Here is a 17,043-nt window from a genome sequence, read left to right as displayed (position 1 = left end):
TCCACCCTTTTAATTTTTTGTTTATTTTTTATATTTTTTTTGTTTAATATTTCATGTTATATTTTTTATATTGAAATTTTCTGGATTAAAGGCTACATTTATGGCTAATAGAGTTAAATATAATTGTAAATATTTGTACAATTTTATTTTATATTTACAAATTTTTTGTATATCCAAATTAATAATTTAAATTTAAATTTAGAAAAATTTAATCGTGAGAATGGATATTTATAAATTGTGAGAGTAATAACTAAATCAACCTATTTTGTCAATTTTAGTTAAGCTCAAGTTAAAAACTAAATCAAATTTAGAATATAAATTTCAAATTTTTATACTATTATAAATAGAAGGAAAAAAAATTTATTTAATCTTTTTATATATTTTTTTTCAACATAATGCAAATTTTTCATCAAAATCTAGCTTTAGGTATGAAATTTTTTTCGAAATGTTTTTTATAGAAGGGGAATTCAAACTTAATTTTTACAAAGCATATAAGTTAATGTAAATATTTTATTAATGTACATATTTTGAAATCAAATAATAAAGTAAGAAAAAATATATATATATATATATATATATTTTAACACCATTAATCTTTTACATTTAAATATTTGACTTATTAATAAGTATATATATCATCTACTTAAAGATTTTTATTTTTTAAATATTTTTTTCAATTTGATCCCTCAACACTTTAATTTTTTCAATTTAATCCATGTATTATATATTTTTATTTAATTTAGTCCTTATGACATAACACAGATTTTTTAAAAAATTTTTTTTTCTTGATTTGCCACATCAGCATTGTCACATGACATTAACACGTCAATATGCCAATGTCACATCAATATTGTGACGTTATCATATTAGTATCACGTGACATTATCATGTCATCACTTTGGTACTACATTAAGTTTTACATCATCCGCTTTAATAGCAAAATTAGATATCGTTAGAAAAAGAAACTAAATTGAAGCAATTTCTAAAATAAAATGAATAAATTACTTTGATTCTAAGTGTAATGATTAAATTAAATAAAATACATGAATATAGAAACTTTGTGGATATTTTGACATTTTTTTAATATAATAATTTTATGTTGTAGGTTTTGGATTAAGGCAGAGTATGATCGTATGCTGACGTGGCGCCTAAGAAAGAGAAAGTCATCGGACGCGGAAAGGAAGACTATTTTTAGGCTCAGGGCTAGACTTTGACCATCGCTGTCTGAGTCTCCATGCGTTGATTTGGGAGGGGAAAGGAAGAGTATTAACTATTTTAATGGCATAATTCAACTATGCCAAATATAGTTGTCACCAATTTTAACATATTTCAAAGTTTTGATCCACATTTTCAAGCTGGGAACTATGCCGTTGAAATTAGTATATATAGGTTTCTGACAACTAGAATTAGTGCTAGTAAGCCTAATTCATCTGGGGCTCAAGCGAAAGCCCAGTCCAAACTCTGTTTACAGGTGGTTTGATGGGTTTTGAGTTTTGATGAATAATGTTAAGAGTTATACATATTTGACGTACTACGGGTTTTATTTATGAAATGAATATTTTATATAATAATTAGAGATACATGTACATACATAAATTATTGTGGTCACTAAAAAATCTTAATCTTACACTAAACAAATCAGTTGTTTAACAGTAAAACCTGAAAAATATTGGTAATTTGTATTACATATTAATTAAAGAAAGGCTTATTTCGGCTCCCATTAAAAATTTGATATCAAATTTACACCAATTGAAGCAAATTTCGTACAATGAGAGAACTGCCTTCTAATTGCAAGACGGTAACAAAAAGGTGACCCAAATAAAATATATACCCAACCATTGAATGAGTGCTTTTTCATTCGTGGAGCAGATCAAGTCATAATTAATCTTATACGGGAGTTTTCATTGACTCGACATTCAAGAAAAAAGTATACTAGTTTATTAATCTATAAAATGAATTTTTCTAAATGTTTCATTAAAATGAAATTGTTTTCTCCCTTAAATAATTTATAATTAATAAATTAAAAATTATACACCTATTATAGATATAACGTTGGCTTAAAACAACTATAATCCTATCTTTATACGTATGCTAGTGGTAGATTTTGTTTTGCTTCTCTTCTTGGTAGGGATTAAGCCGATTGATATTTATAAAAGAAATTATAATTAATATATTATCTTTTGAATTTGATGTATTAATTAATCACTTACTTGTCAGTTAGAATTGAATTATTTTGGCCTGAAGGGGAGTGTCATCACTTGAAGATGGCGGTGAGCTTGAGCTAGGCTTGGTGGCTCCTTTCATTTTTGACAGATTCGGTGATTCCCCCTTTCTCCTCAATTCATCCCATTCAGACAAAACACAAGACATTCGATGAGACTCTTGATCAATTCCAAATTTTAGGATTATTAAAAGTTTAGGGGTGCGTGAATCACATGTGAATATACCAGAAATTCTACTATTACTTAACTAATCACGACAGCCGATGCCCTATTGGATGGACGTCAAGTCAATTTCTATTCTTTTGCTGGCATAAGCACATGCCAAACGACACATGGCCCGTGCGTGGCGTTACCCTGTCTATGTCTTTTTATGTTTCAACATTTATGCATGATTTATTTAGTAGACTTCTTTTCTGACTTAGAATCTTCCTTCCCATTACGGCGAAGCCACCACGGCGGCATGCAAAACTTTGATCAGTCGTTGCTAAAGGAAGTGAGCTCAACGTTATGCACGAACCATGAATAATCACAATTTAGTTAAATTTTTTGCTCTTCTAACTGAATTTGGAGGTATTAATTTCAAACATGAACAACTATAGTAAGATAATTTTGCACAAAACAAAAGAAAGAAAGACTCCATTTAAAGTGAAGTCACTTGGTCAAAATCTCGATTCTAGAGATAGAATTTCGCTCCGGTTTTTTCTCTGGGCAAAGGCCAACACCAAGAAGTTAATTACTAGAGGTTTCCAAGGCCGCCTTTGCTATTGAGATATTACAAAGTGAATCCAAATCCCTTGCCCCTTAATGTGTCTAACTCTCACAAATTGTTATATATATATATATATTATTAAGTTAATGCATGTTTGATTTTAATTTTTTTTTTACTTATACTCCTTCTTTCTTCACAGCTCATTTTCATCCAATTGCAGCTAACTACAATAACCCAAATTCCTACTACAGTTTAGAAAGAATACCATTAACTTTTTCTGATGGTCTGCATCCCAGATATCTACCATTGATAGAGAATCGTAAGTAAAAAAAAAAAAGTTTAATTCCAATTATACGTTTGAAACAAATCCTCACTGTCAAGAAATTTGAAAATCAAATTTTGTTTTTACAAACAATTTAAAATCCACCGATCTGTAAAATTCAAATGCTATTTGTAATATTTTGCATACTTAGTGGTATCAGACCAATCAGTTTCCTTTGTTAAATTTGTGGCTTATTGTCATACTTACTAGGTTTGATTGTTAAAGTTTTTCTTTTATTTGGAGAAGAAAGGTACCAAACCAATGCTATTTGTTTTTTATTCTGCATTCGGTCTGATGAATGCAAAGGACATGGTTGTGTATTGCTATGTTTTTGTTCAACTTGAGTTTAAAGGGTAGAAAAAGGTGAGATAATGAAAGAACTGGAAACATCGTCTTGTCAGGCTTAATTTGTTTTAAGGTCTTACCCAAGTTTGGAAATTTTGCAATGTGTTACGGGGTCTATAATGAGAGGGTGCGTTTATGAGCTGTGTTTTTGTAACTTTGGGTAGTGGTTTTGGCTGATGGCTCTTCAGTCAAATTTCATCAATAAAGCTCTAATTATTTTTTTTAAAAGACCAATGCTATTTGCTGTATTCTGCATACTTATTGGCATGGTTATTAAATTTGTGGCTAGTTTAACTGATGAGTAAAACACATCTGTCATGCTGGCAGAGAAAAACAGAGAGAGAGAGAGAGAGAGAGAGAGAGAGAAAGGAAATTGAATGAAAATAAGTTGTGAAGAGAGAAAGAGGGAAAAAATTTTAAGAGAAAGAAGGAAAAAAATTAAAGTTAAATATGTATTAATTTATTAATAAAAAATAAATATATGATAATTTATGAAAATTGATTAATTTAATTCGAAGGTCTCACAATTTAATTTACAAAAGATACTTCACAACAACGATTTTATCTATAAAAAAGTACTTCACAGATACAAGTTTAGAAGACAAATCTTAATGTCCTCAACAAACTCAACATATCACACACAAAACAAAGGTCACATAACCATGGAAATCTCACATTCAATTTGCAGAGTATCGTTTTCTTTGATTCGAAGGTTTTATACGATACTATCCCTGAAAGACTTCTGGTAGATATAAATTTAAATACTTACATACATGCCATAGTGGATTCGTAGAAATTCCTAATGTAGATGAAGGAGTCACACAACTTTGCTAATGCATTTAAGTCAAAAAATATTGGTCAAAAAATCAATTTGGTTGGAAAGTACTGAAACTCATGTCCAAACACAAGTGCATTAGTTTATAGGTTAGTAAAAACAATTTTCAGTATTCATGTCTTGCTTTTTCCTGTCAACTTAATCTTGAACCAAATCTATTTATACTTTTGGATTGTGTAAGTCTTTTTGAAAGTTGTAGCTTCGACTATTGCTATTCTATTTATCTTATAGTGGTGAATTATGAAGTGGTGCGCCTTGACCCTTGCTTTCCACTTCTCAATTAGACAATTACTTAATTGGTAAAGATGTATATAGTTATTGAGAAAAAAAATTAAAAATAGTTATTGAGAAATAAGCTAGCTAGAGTGGGATAAGCTATATTCATATAATTTTAAATAATTGATTTTATCTCAAAGAAAATAAATTTTACTATATATATATATATATATATATATATGTTTGTGTACGAATATATGTATGTTTAAGAGTTGTTTAAAAATACTTATATAGGATGTTAATAACTACTATTCAAATGGCATCTCTTTTTTTTTTTTGTCTACACTCAATTCCATCTTTAGAAAGAGATCCTTTCATTTGAATATTGATCAATCATGCTTGTCACATCTGTAGCTTACACTTTTTGTTTTCTTTGTAGCTGAGTTATGTTGCTTATACTTACACCACAACTAAGTCCAATAGAAGAACAAATCTGCATCTTTATTTATTTTCATTGTCGGGTTATCACCTTTGTATTTTGCCCATTCAAGACAGCCTGAAGGCTGGAAGAACCATCGGTGATCACTGCCCACGTAGACCCTAACCGCGTGTAGAATTGTGGAAATCTTTTGATAATTGTACAGTTCTTCACTATCCAAACCAAGTGTCGATGCCATGGAAAGTCTTTTTCTATTTGGAAAAGACTTAGACTGGCACCTTGGTTGAAGAGGTCAACAAATCGGTTTTTTAAAAAATAAGTGATCAGACAACGACACTTTTTTTTTCTTGGAATAGTTATACCACTGCAATTCCATGCATAGACAAAAGCCGAAAGCAGGACATTGTTTTTTTTTTTTTCTTTTTATTAGATATCCTTATCTGTTCTAAAAAAAAAAAGTGTGAACTCTTTACAGCCCCATACATCACTTCAGACAAAACAAAGGCCGAGTAAGATAAGACCCAGAAAGCCCATCAGCAAGAAGTAACATAGGGAAGATAAAACCAATAAACAAAGCTGGTTTTACTGTTTTAATTAGAAGTTCAAGCCTTGAAGCTGATCGTAGAAACCAAACGGGCATAAGATTTCTCCATCAAGAAAAGGAAATTCATGAGCTTCATAGCGTGCAGGATCCATCATGGGTAACAACATATCACTTGACATAAAACAACTGTCTGAGAAAAATGGTTCTGTCCAGAAATTTCCACTATTAGCCTCATAGGCTTCAAGCAAAGCCTTGTTGTTTATATGAACTGAGTCTTTGCTGGATACAACTGTGTTGTCTGTTGTGATGGAGGAGTTTTGATCGCTTGAGGCTGGTTGCGGGGATGATAGTGAGCTTTCAAGAATTAATGGAGGACTTGTGGAATTAATCAGAAGATGATTATCAAGCTTTGTTTCGAATTCTGTCTCTTTACTTGTCCCACGCTTGATTGGATCTCGGGGGTTATCTTTCTCATTTTTTGGTACTGATGGCTTATGTTTAAAGCGCTTTTTGAGAGTTGTATGCCAGTGGTTCTTTATCTCATTGTCTGTTCTTCCAGGTAACTGGGCAGCAATGGCAGACCACCTGCATATTTTGAAAGAGCATTAGACCCTCTTTCCATAACTTTGTGGAATAGTATGAGAAAGGATTAGTCAAGAAAGTTGGGCAAATCAATTCTATAGCCATTAGCCAGTCGGGTGGATTAGTACTTGAGAATTTCTAGTGAACCAAATTCCTTTTCACAAAATACGAGTGGTAAAATGTGTTTGAAGCCGTTATTTAATGGACTTGTAATTCTCGAGTCGCCGTAAACGACACTGCATTTTCAGGATGGGGAAATTCTATACTAGAAAGTAGAAATCATAATAATGCTTTTCCCGCTCGAATACATACGATTTGGTGGTAAACTGGTATTTGGGCTAACAAAGTTGGGGTCAAAAAATATCTGTGCACTCAACAAATTACGACTTCTTCATAGGACCAAATTTGAAAGAGACCTATTCAATTTGTTAAGGACCAGTTGCATGATTCATTGTTTGTCGATAGTTTTGGAGTTTTGATCATGTGAACGCCAACAAATACAAAGCAATTATTATATACATATATCACATTTAAGTTCAACCAGGTCGGAAAAAAACTATCAATTAGCAAATACCTGTTTCCCTGTGACTCGTGTAATCTGATGATAGTCTCTTCTTCTTCCTTGCTGTAATTTCCTCTTTTGATGTTTGGCCTTAAGTAATTCATCCATCGCAGCCGGCAACTCTTCCCACATCTTGCCAGACCTGAAACATGAGGATAAACGATATTGAAGAGAATTTCCAAATTGACCAAATGAGGTTAATTATAACAACAGAAACCATTTCAAGAATCATTCTTTTATGAAACTTTGCTGCTATATATTTTATCATTACAGCAAAAGATCCCCAAAACTGAATTGATAGAAAAAGCGAAAGAAGAAATAGGATAGTATTTTGTTTAATTGAGCCACAGATTAACTGGTTCTTGCAATCGCACAAGTTATAGATAAAAGGCATCCCAGTAATCGATCGGTTCGAAGAAGATTCACTAAATCAGACATTATTGTTAAAGAGGTCTGCTTTTTTAACTCCACATGCCTTACCTGCATACTTTGGGAGTTGGCGCCAATTCCAGCAGCCATATCTGGTGACATAAGCACTTAGTTTTCTATCTTCCTCTGGAGTCCAGGTTCCTTTCCTAAGTCCGCTCTTGTCACAGCAAGGTGTTCTTACCATGTTTCCTTCCCTCCTTCTCTCACTCACTCTATCACTCACTCTGTTTTCCTCTCTCTCCGTTTCAGCTTCCCTGGTACCGTCCATAACTTCAAAGTTGCGGCTATTTATAGTCTACCATCACTTTAGACCAAAACGTGTTACACCTTTTACTTGTACTATTTAATATTATGGCATTGTTTATTCATTTCATATTATTTTTCTCGTTATATACATACCAATTTTTTTTTAATAAATAAAAAGCCCTTCATTCTTACCGGGTGGTCCATATCCAGGAAAATTCACAAGGTGTCGCTTTCCTCGAGTCCCATGTATGGTACTATCACTCACATTGAAACATTAACAACTTTATGGCTGACCTTCGAGGAAACATGATGACATAGCACGCCAAGAGAAAACGTGATATGTGCTCCCGATCAAGCAAAACTTCGATGAAGGTCAGTTGAATTTATCAGAGATTCAGCACGTTTTTCGGCAAATTGTTTCTAGAGCATATAAACTTGTAGATTAGGAGGGTCTTGATTGATCAAAATAATCTGATATACATTTCCGATCCCATCATCTTTGTGTTTGAAGTTTTGAAACTGCTATATCTCAAGTTAGCAGTGATCTCTATCTCTATAGGAACCAATGATTTGATTCAATTTGTACTTGTTTTTTATAGATTGGTCTCTGTTATGTTAGTAGTGAGTGGTAATTAAGACAACATCGTTTTCCCTGTTCATCATCGAACTGGGTACTATAACGTATATAAACTTTTACACAAAAAGAAAGTAAGAAATACATAAAAATGAAATAAGAGAAACAAAAATACACGAGTCTTTCTGTGCCATACATAAGAAAGTTTTTGTATGCTACTCTATACACTGTACCAAGTAGGCATGTACAGAGTACTGACAACAAGTCCAATTCATAAAAGATTAAAGTCAAATATTTTTGTGGTCTAGATGCTGCCTTCAAAAAGTAGGACATTATTGAGAAGTTATTTTCTCTCCATGAGGATCATGACTCTTCTGTTATCACATTTCACTCCGTGCATGCAGCTTTTCATTGTTGAAATGGACAATAGCAATCAGTGATGAGTGGCCGGTGTTGGAAATGAATACTGATCCCAACGGTGCATACCCCACAAATTCATTGTTCATATATCTGCCTGATGAAGAGCCCCGAATTTAACAGTTATGTTTTCATGGTTTAAACCCCCTCTGTTGTCCGTTGACAATAGTTCATGCTCTTTCATGACAATTGTTTTTGTTATGTAGTTTTAACACGGAATTTGAGGGGTTCATTGAAATTCATCAAACAATACAAGTCAATTAGGCCTCTTAGGTAAACTAAAAGAAAGCAATTAACTAAACCCAAAAGAAAACTGTAATTAATCATCCCTTGACCAGGTTCATCTAGTCCAGAAAATGTTTTGTGACACAAGATGCAAAGTGACCTGGCAGTGTCATTGTGATTTCTTAATTACAAGTGACAATAGGAAGAGGTTCCACATCACGTGTGAACTTGACCATGCTCTATGGATTTTTGAGTCACGTTTAGCACCAGTCAATGGAAAATCCTTTAAGACTCGACTCCGGAAATAAGAAGGAACCAACCACAAAAGCAGTGGAGCCTCCCCAGTGCTAGATTCATGTTTAAAGAGGCCACGAGGCCTGTATGTTTTTTTCCAGTTTCGGCTTTGCCTTTAATCCCTTTGCTTTTAATCCAGCAATGAGTGGCCACAAACTCACATAATTTCTTCGCACTAGATATATAATCTTCAATCTTGATTTTGTGGAAGGCAAAAAGAGAAAGTCACTGTCGTTTTGAATGCTTTGGAAAAGGTGTTCTGATTTTTGAATTTGTATGAACAATCTTTGGAAAGTTGGGAAAGGGAAAAATGAAGGCAACTTAAGTGCAGGACACGATCAAAATGGGGAACCAATTTAAGGAATACCCTCAAGTCCATAAACTCGTCCTGGGTTCACACTTTTCTCTGCCTCATACCCTTTGGGCACTTTCAGTTTCGTCAGCCCAAGCCAGGAGATCTCACATGCAAAAGTTGATTTCTGTCGAATCAGACACGAATCTTATAACAGTCGTCCGTGATGTTTCATTTTGAAATGAAAAACCAATGACTTCCAAAAACAAAGTAAATCAAAGGTGTAGTCTACATAGGTAAAATTTACGTTTTCAAAGATATCATAGTCATAGATTCTAGAAAGTCTTAAGGAGGTTTGAAAGACGAGATTAATTATAACACAACGAGGGGCGCACCCAATCTATTTTATGTGAAAACAAAAATCTAATTTTAGATTAGTTTGAAAAGCTTGGGTTACTTGGTAAAAACAACTGTTTTCAGCTAGCTGAATGTCAGAGGTCATCCTAATAATGCTTCCCAGCAGTTGGAATATAAAAATGATATTAATAACAAGACGTTTTCCTCTTATTATTTATTTTCTACCTCATTTTTTGCGTGTGATGGATGCTTATTTTACCATAATTTTTTTATTTAAATGGTAAAATGTAACCTTAACTGAGTCAACCAGGACAAGGAAAAGAATAGGGATAATGATGTCTTTGTCTTCGTTGCCCCAGTGCAATGAAGCATCAACAAACCACAGTCAGCTCAATTGTCCTTTCGTGGGTTCATACTAATTTTTATGATAAAATATCCTAGTTTTTTTAAAGTTTCATTGAATTTACATAAAATTTATTAATTTTTAAAATAGACTCTTCATCTTAAGAGGACAACCACCGTTAATAAAAATTATGAAATAAAAAAATTAAAATATTTTTATTTTTTTATTAATTTAAAAAATTATTATTATTTTTTAAAAAAATAAAAAAAATACTTGTTGGTGCTCTCCAAAGGAGGGGAGCACCGGTGCTCCCTTGGGAGCCTCAATCGAGCTCCCAAGGGGAGCACCTGTGCTCCTTGATGGGGACCACTTTTTTTTTTATTTTAAAATAATAAAAAAATAATAAATTAGATAATAGTAATTATAAAAATTAATTAAAGATAAAATTATCTTTTTACTATTACCATGTCATCAAGTTAATAGAAATATTAACAGTTGACTAACTACTAGACTTATATATCTAACAAAAAATATTTTTTTAATATGAAGTGTCCATTCGAAAATTGATGTATCTCCGTGTAATTTTGATCAAAATTTAAGAAAGTCAGAGTATTTTACTCTAATTTTTATTTTGTATTAGAAAAAAAACTAACAGTAATAAGTATGTAAGAAGAAACAGTACAAACTATACAAATATTAGTTATTAATTAAGGGTTCATTTCAAAAATACCCTTCATAAATAATGTGTTTTTGGAAATAACCCTCTTTATAATTTTAATTATTTTTAGCCAAGAAAAATTAATTTTGAACAAAATTATCTTTAATGAAACCGACCCATATATTTAGGTTCATATTTTAAACCTACTTATATCCTTTGAGCTTTCCCCGTTAGACCATTCATCTCTAAAATATTCTTTGTAAAAAAAAAAAATCTTTAAGTATTTTGAGCATTTTAAAGTGATTTTTGATACACGAAGAAAAACATTTGAGTGTTTTGAGCATTTTAACCATTTTGAAGTGATTTTTGATACATGAAGAAAAACTTTTGAGCATTTTGAGTATTTTTCACAAAGTAGGCATATTCGTTGATTATATTGTTAAATGGAATATGGTATGTTGTTTGAAATGTTGATTTTGTAAAATGAAATTCAATAGTTTTGTGGTTTTTAAGTATTACATAACTGATTTTTGAGCATTACGTGACTAGTTTTTAAGTATTGTGTGATTAATTTTTAAGCATTACGTGACAATTTTTAAGTATTGCGTGATTGGTTGATATGACATTACGTGACTGGTTGATCAGTATTGTGTGACTAGTCAGTAAGGCATTGCCTAACTAGTTAGTAAGACATTACGTGACTAGTTTTAGGCATTGTGTGACTTTGACATTGTCTAAAAATCAATCACGTAATGCTTACAACTTAGTCATACAATACTTAAAAACCAGTTACGCAATACTTAAAAGTAAAAAACGTAATGATTAAATCACTTAATGCTTAAAAATTGGTGACACAATATTTAAAAATCAGTAATGCAATATCTAATAATTAATTGATTTGCTTACTCACAGTCAAGTTTAAGTTGCCAAAGTCTTACAGTGTTCTAATTTATAAATATGTCTAATCAATTTCAACCCCTTAACTTTGGAGTTTTATGAATATAAACTACTAAACCCAATAACCTAAAATATATACCTTGTTGTCATTTATGCTTTTGGGATAACGAGAAAGAGTTAGATGACGAGATAGACAATATTTGATAAGAAAGAGAAATCGAGATTTAATTTTAAAATTTTTTTTGGATGACGGGATAGAGAAAACCAAAATTATTTTAATTTATCTAAAATTGTTTAAAAGGTATTGTTATCAAATCATATCAAAATTTAATTAAAAATAATTAAAATTATAATAAATAATATTTTTAAATTGATCTTATAAAAAAAATTATTTTTTACAATTTCTTCATTAATTAACATCATCGATGGGACTAAAAACATGTCCAGGAAAGTGCTGGATGGTCGAGACAGCGAAAAGCAAGAAAACAAAAGGGCTAAGTTTAATGTTTTGACTATTAAAATCTCAACCAAATTCATTGAATGAGAAAACAGGTATGGCAATATTCAATAGAGTATACGCGTTCCTGAGGGCCAAGTTAGTTTTTTATAGTTCTTTTGATCTTGACTCTTACCTTGAATTATATTTTTAAAAAGATTTTTTTATTGATTTTATTGCAATATTAAGGTAAGGCTGTATAAGTCGTGATTCTTTTGGAAATGCATATAAACTAAAAAAAAATTTTTTTTTGAAAAGAAAAAAAGGTTCAAAAATTGTAAAAACTGGTAGCATGAACCTTTATATGCAGAAAACAAACTCATCAAAAGAGGAAGTTTAATCATAATTAAGGCAAATCTAGGGTGTCATAATGATAAAAGAGTTGCACCTCTAGCACAAGCTGCTCAATTATGAAGCCTGGGAGTAATCTGTTTCCAAGAACTTCTGGACAGGCTTTGACATTCCGTAGAGCTCCAGGGGTAACTCAATGTTAAGGACCTTAAAAAATATTACATCATGGAAAGTTATAAGAGTGGGCCGATGTGACGTTAGAGGTGGGGAATTTGGACATAGTCATGTGTAAATTAATGCTTATATTGATATCAAACATTGTTATTCAGCGTCAAACAGAGGCACCGAGTGGTTCCAAAATTATGCCGTACCTGATAATTTTCGACGAGGTGAGAACCCCAGGAAATTTGGACTTTGGCAAGCCTTTCCACACGGCTAATGTAATCCCAACTTTTCCCTTTTCCCTGACTAACAAGTGTGCTCAACACTTTGTGGAATCAAAATGTTCAGACTTTAAAAGTTTAGGAAAAGACGAATCCCTCAAAGTTATGGTTCAAGATTTCGAAGTCACAACATATATTTTTTTTAGAGTGGAAGAAGGAGGATTCGAGTTTTGTTCTTTAAATAAAAAGATAATACATCAATCAATAAATTAAATATTTAAGTATGAAGTTATAACATACTTATCATAAAATTAAAAAAGAAAGAATGAGAGAAAATTGGAATCCAAATGATGACTAAACAATGAAAACAGAAAAACCCATTGGAATTTGACTTCACCAAGCGCATTCGGCTGGGATTGAGCAGGGTATGGCCCAATAAGCAGCCCAGGCCACAACTTTCTTAATTCCTAACGGACTGGAAACCTGCGGAGTCCTTGTTAGGATATCTTGTTTTGAGAATATGCCAATTTACGAATTCGAAAGAATTCAAACCAACACTTTTCATTCCTCAGATATAAGGATTGAAGATCAATATAGAAATGGAAAGGGATCATCCACTCCAAATTTTCTCAATTGCATGTTTCAATTTTAAAGCCTTGATGCTTAACGTACGTTTTGCCTAATCATTTAAGCTTTGATAACTTCTTTCCTTTGGTAACAAATGAGAAACAAAGCCAAGCAATTGTAACAAAGAACGCTAGCTTTGACCAAGGTAGGGCATTATCTAGTAGATATGCAGATAGCAAATTACTAGTAATTAGCTATGCATCCAATCGAAACAGGTTTCAGTTATCCAAACATTTTCATCCTTTTTGGATAGCTGGCCGGGCCGGCCTTTCTTAAGAAATATATGGATTTCTTAGCAAACTATTAGTCTATCCCATCTAACGTGAACGAAGGAATCACGTCCTAAAAATAGACTCAACAGGCAACATATAGAGACAATTAATCGGTTTCAATATTTTAAGTGACTGCATCTCCTTTATCTAGTGATTTTGGTCAGTTTCTAGTCCAACAAATAGAACGTTTCTTTAATTCCATTCGTTTATTTGACAACAAAGAAGAGAATATACATATATAAACAAGCTTCAATTAGTAATCTTATCTCTTTTGAATTTCCAAATGGAATCAGGGACCAAGAGCAATTTATTCCCACCTAGCTTTCTGACAAAATAGGTGCTTCACCACACCAATTTGCGTTGATTGCAGTTGGCATGATTTACCACCACCACCACCACCGCAACAACAACAACAACAACAATAATAATAATAATAATAATAATAATAATAATAAAAGGACAAATGTTGCCATGTTATATAAAATTTTGAATCGTTGATCAAAATGTCAAAATTAAAGTTCAAACAAGTTGAATGCTATCATCTAAAATTAAACTCCCTTTAATTTTTTTTCCCTTTCCCTTCTCCTTGTTAATATTTCAATTTTATTATTTTGGAAATAATTTTAATTGATAAGTATTTTATATTTAAGTTTAATTTTTGAATACATTTTTTTTTATAAAATTTCAATTACAATCAAATACTTTCATATATATATATATATATATATATATATATATATATATATATATACACACACACATCACATATTGCATCCATAGAATAAATCAATAAACAAATCAACTAATTAAACAAACCAATATAAAATTGAATTAAACTCACAAAAAATGGCACTTAAAGTTAGGACTTAAAGCTCCTCTCATCATTAAGACAGTTTATTGGCAATAGCTTTTTAATCTCTAGTCAACCTCAAATTTCTTCTAAAAATCTTAAAGAGATTTTAAGTATTTTTTCCACGACTAGACTTAAACATTAAATACTTTTTTCATAATGAAAGAAACTTGATACTATAAAGTAACTATATCATTAAAAAAATGGTAAAACTAGAACGCAATGTGAGAATCGAAGAGAAACATCCAAAATTCAGGTAATGAGTGATTAAACAATATTAGTTCTGGACACATTCATAGATACTACTGTTAACTTTCATTTGAAAACACTATAAAAAAAATTGACTTTTAATCACATTTCTTTAGGTGACATACTTTTCCGTATAGTAAAATTTTAAAATGTGCAACTATTTAAATTTTTAGTTTCACTTTTTTTACATTTAGTAGCAATATAAAAAATACAACCTTTATTAGTATATGCAATTTCTATCATTACATTTTATTCATAATGCATCTAAAAATTTCTATAATGAAGTTAGATATACAAAAATGTTTTAAAAATAAAAAAAAGTGTTATTAAAAATATTTTTAGTAGCACATTTTTAAAATGTGTTGTCTTAAGTCAAATTTGTTGCAGTGAAAAGACTAACAAAATAAGAATAGATTAGGTAAAAATGCAAGAATCTAAGAATAGTGACAATAAGTGTATGTATATGCATTGGCTAAAGATCAAAGCAGATGACAACTCAAACTAGTTTGAGGCATGATATACTATCCTTAAGCATAATTTCTGCTCCGTCGAAGTATGAAACTCGATATAAAAGTACTAAAGCGATCATTATTTATGATTCAACAGACTCTTCCCGATTAGTTTGCACAAATTATGAAAGATACAGGAATAGCAAAAAATAAAAAGGAAAGAACCTAGTAAGGCTAAGCAGAGAAGAGGAAATAGTGAAAATTGAGTTGAGAATGAATGTGAAGGATACTTTAACGTTATTGAAAAAATCAATCTGTAATAGTTAAAGACCAAATCAAATTCTAATAAAAAAGCTTGGTCAAATTCTAGTAAAAAGGCTTGGTCAAAAAAATAAAAAAAAAAACATAGCCAATGTACAAAAATATCACTTGGGCCTAGCTCACATGTATACTCATGCACGGGGGGAAATTCGCATTTTCTCAAAGCTTGGCCTGATCTCATGTGCATGTGTGACTACTTTCTTTTCTCGCTTAGAACAAACCTATGATGAGTTTGCTTATATAACGCACTAACATCTTTTGTACCTAGGCAATGTGGGATAGAAACCGTATGAGATATTACTATATATCCAACAATCCCTCTCATATTTCATAAGGTTTCAAAATAAGAAGTTTTGCTATGTCTAATCTCACTTGAGTGTAAATGCATCAAGACTAGTGCTTTTGGGCTATGAATCAGGCTTAGAAAGAATGAAATATAAATCACAAAATTTTGGTGAAGTTTATAACTTGTATGAACAGAAAATTCTTTATGTGAAATATGATTTTCATCAATCACATTACACCTCCACAATTTTTGCTATTTAATGCAGTTTTGCGCGAATGAGCCATGTGTATGCCTGGTTATTCATAAGTGCTTTAGAGAATTTATCACAATTCTCATAAGAATGGGCCCACTCCACACATAAGTGATTCCATCATCTATATACTGCAATTTACTACACTACCGATAAGGAATATAGAATTCATTAAGTGTTTAACTCAAACCCTCCTTCATTACAGTTTTTGCACTATTTACACATCATAAAAGGGACAATAATTTTAATAGTACATCAATTTATCAACAAATAACTTGTTATTACCCATAAGAACCTAATTCATGGGATTGACACTCACATAGGTTGGGTTGTCATTATTGTTGATTTTTCTCAATTGGTTTAAGTCTCATTCTTCTCAATGTATCATTAATTAATTTTCTTCACAAGGGTTTAGTTAGAGGATTGGCTAAATTTAATTTTGACTTCATATAATTAATGGACATAATTTCATCTCTAAGTAATTGTTTAATCACATCATGTCTTAAATGAGTGTGCCTATTTTTACCATTGAAAGTTTTAGTTTTTGCAATGGCTGTTGCCATTTGGTAATCATAATGCATAGACACAAAAGGTTTTGGTTTCATTCCCAATGAAATATTTGCTAAGAGGTTCCTTAACCACTTAACCTCATTGCTGGCCAACTCCAAAGTTACAAATTTTTATTTCATTTTAAATTTAGCAATTATTGATTATTTGATTGATTTCCAAGTTACGGTGCCCCTAGCAAGGGTGAATATATATCCAGTTGTGGATTTTGTCTCATCTGAATCTAAGATTTAGTTAGCATCACTATATCCTTCTAATACAACAAGAAATCCATTATATAAAATACCATAATTATATGGTGCCTTTCAAATATTTCATTACTCTGCTTAAGGCAATTTAATGATTACGATTGAGACTTTGTGTATATCTATTCAGTCTATGCACAACATAAGCTATATCAAGTCAAGTATAATTCATCAAATGCATCAGACTTCCAATAATCTGAGCATACTCAAACTAAGCCATACTATCACCTTTATTTTTCTTTAATTGGG

General features: G+C 31.4%; 1 protein-coding gene across 1 annotated transcript; it reads right to left on the bottom strand.

Moving 5' to 3' along the window:
• Nucleotides 1-5,467: 5,467 nt before the first annotated feature.
• On the bottom strand, nt 5,468-7,477 carry LOC18608584 (transcription repressor MYB4-like). The gene is made up of 3 exons (XM_007043369.3): nt 7,257-7,477; nt 6,789-6,918; nt 5,468-6,217 (listed from the first exon to the last, which is right to left on the bottom strand). Exons 1-3 carry the CDS (start codon nt 7,471-7,473, stop codon nt 5,683-5,685), a joined length of 882 nt encoding a protein of 293 aa, XP_007043431.3. The 5' UTR covers nt 7,474-7,477; the 3' UTR covers nt 5,468-5,682.
• Between the last annotated feature and the right edge of the window lie 9,566 nt (nt 7,478-17,043).

The sequence above is a fragment of the Theobroma cacao genome, chromosome 2 (assembly GCF_053813885.1).
Source record: "Theobroma cacao isolate CCN51 chromosome 2, ASM5381388v1, whole genome shotgun sequence".
Taxonomy (NCBI): Eukaryota; Viridiplantae; Streptophyta; class Magnoliopsida; order Malvales; family Malvaceae; genus Theobroma; species Theobroma cacao.
Note: the sequence above shows the minus strand (reverse complement) of the source record. Positions and strands in the feature narration are given on the sequence as shown.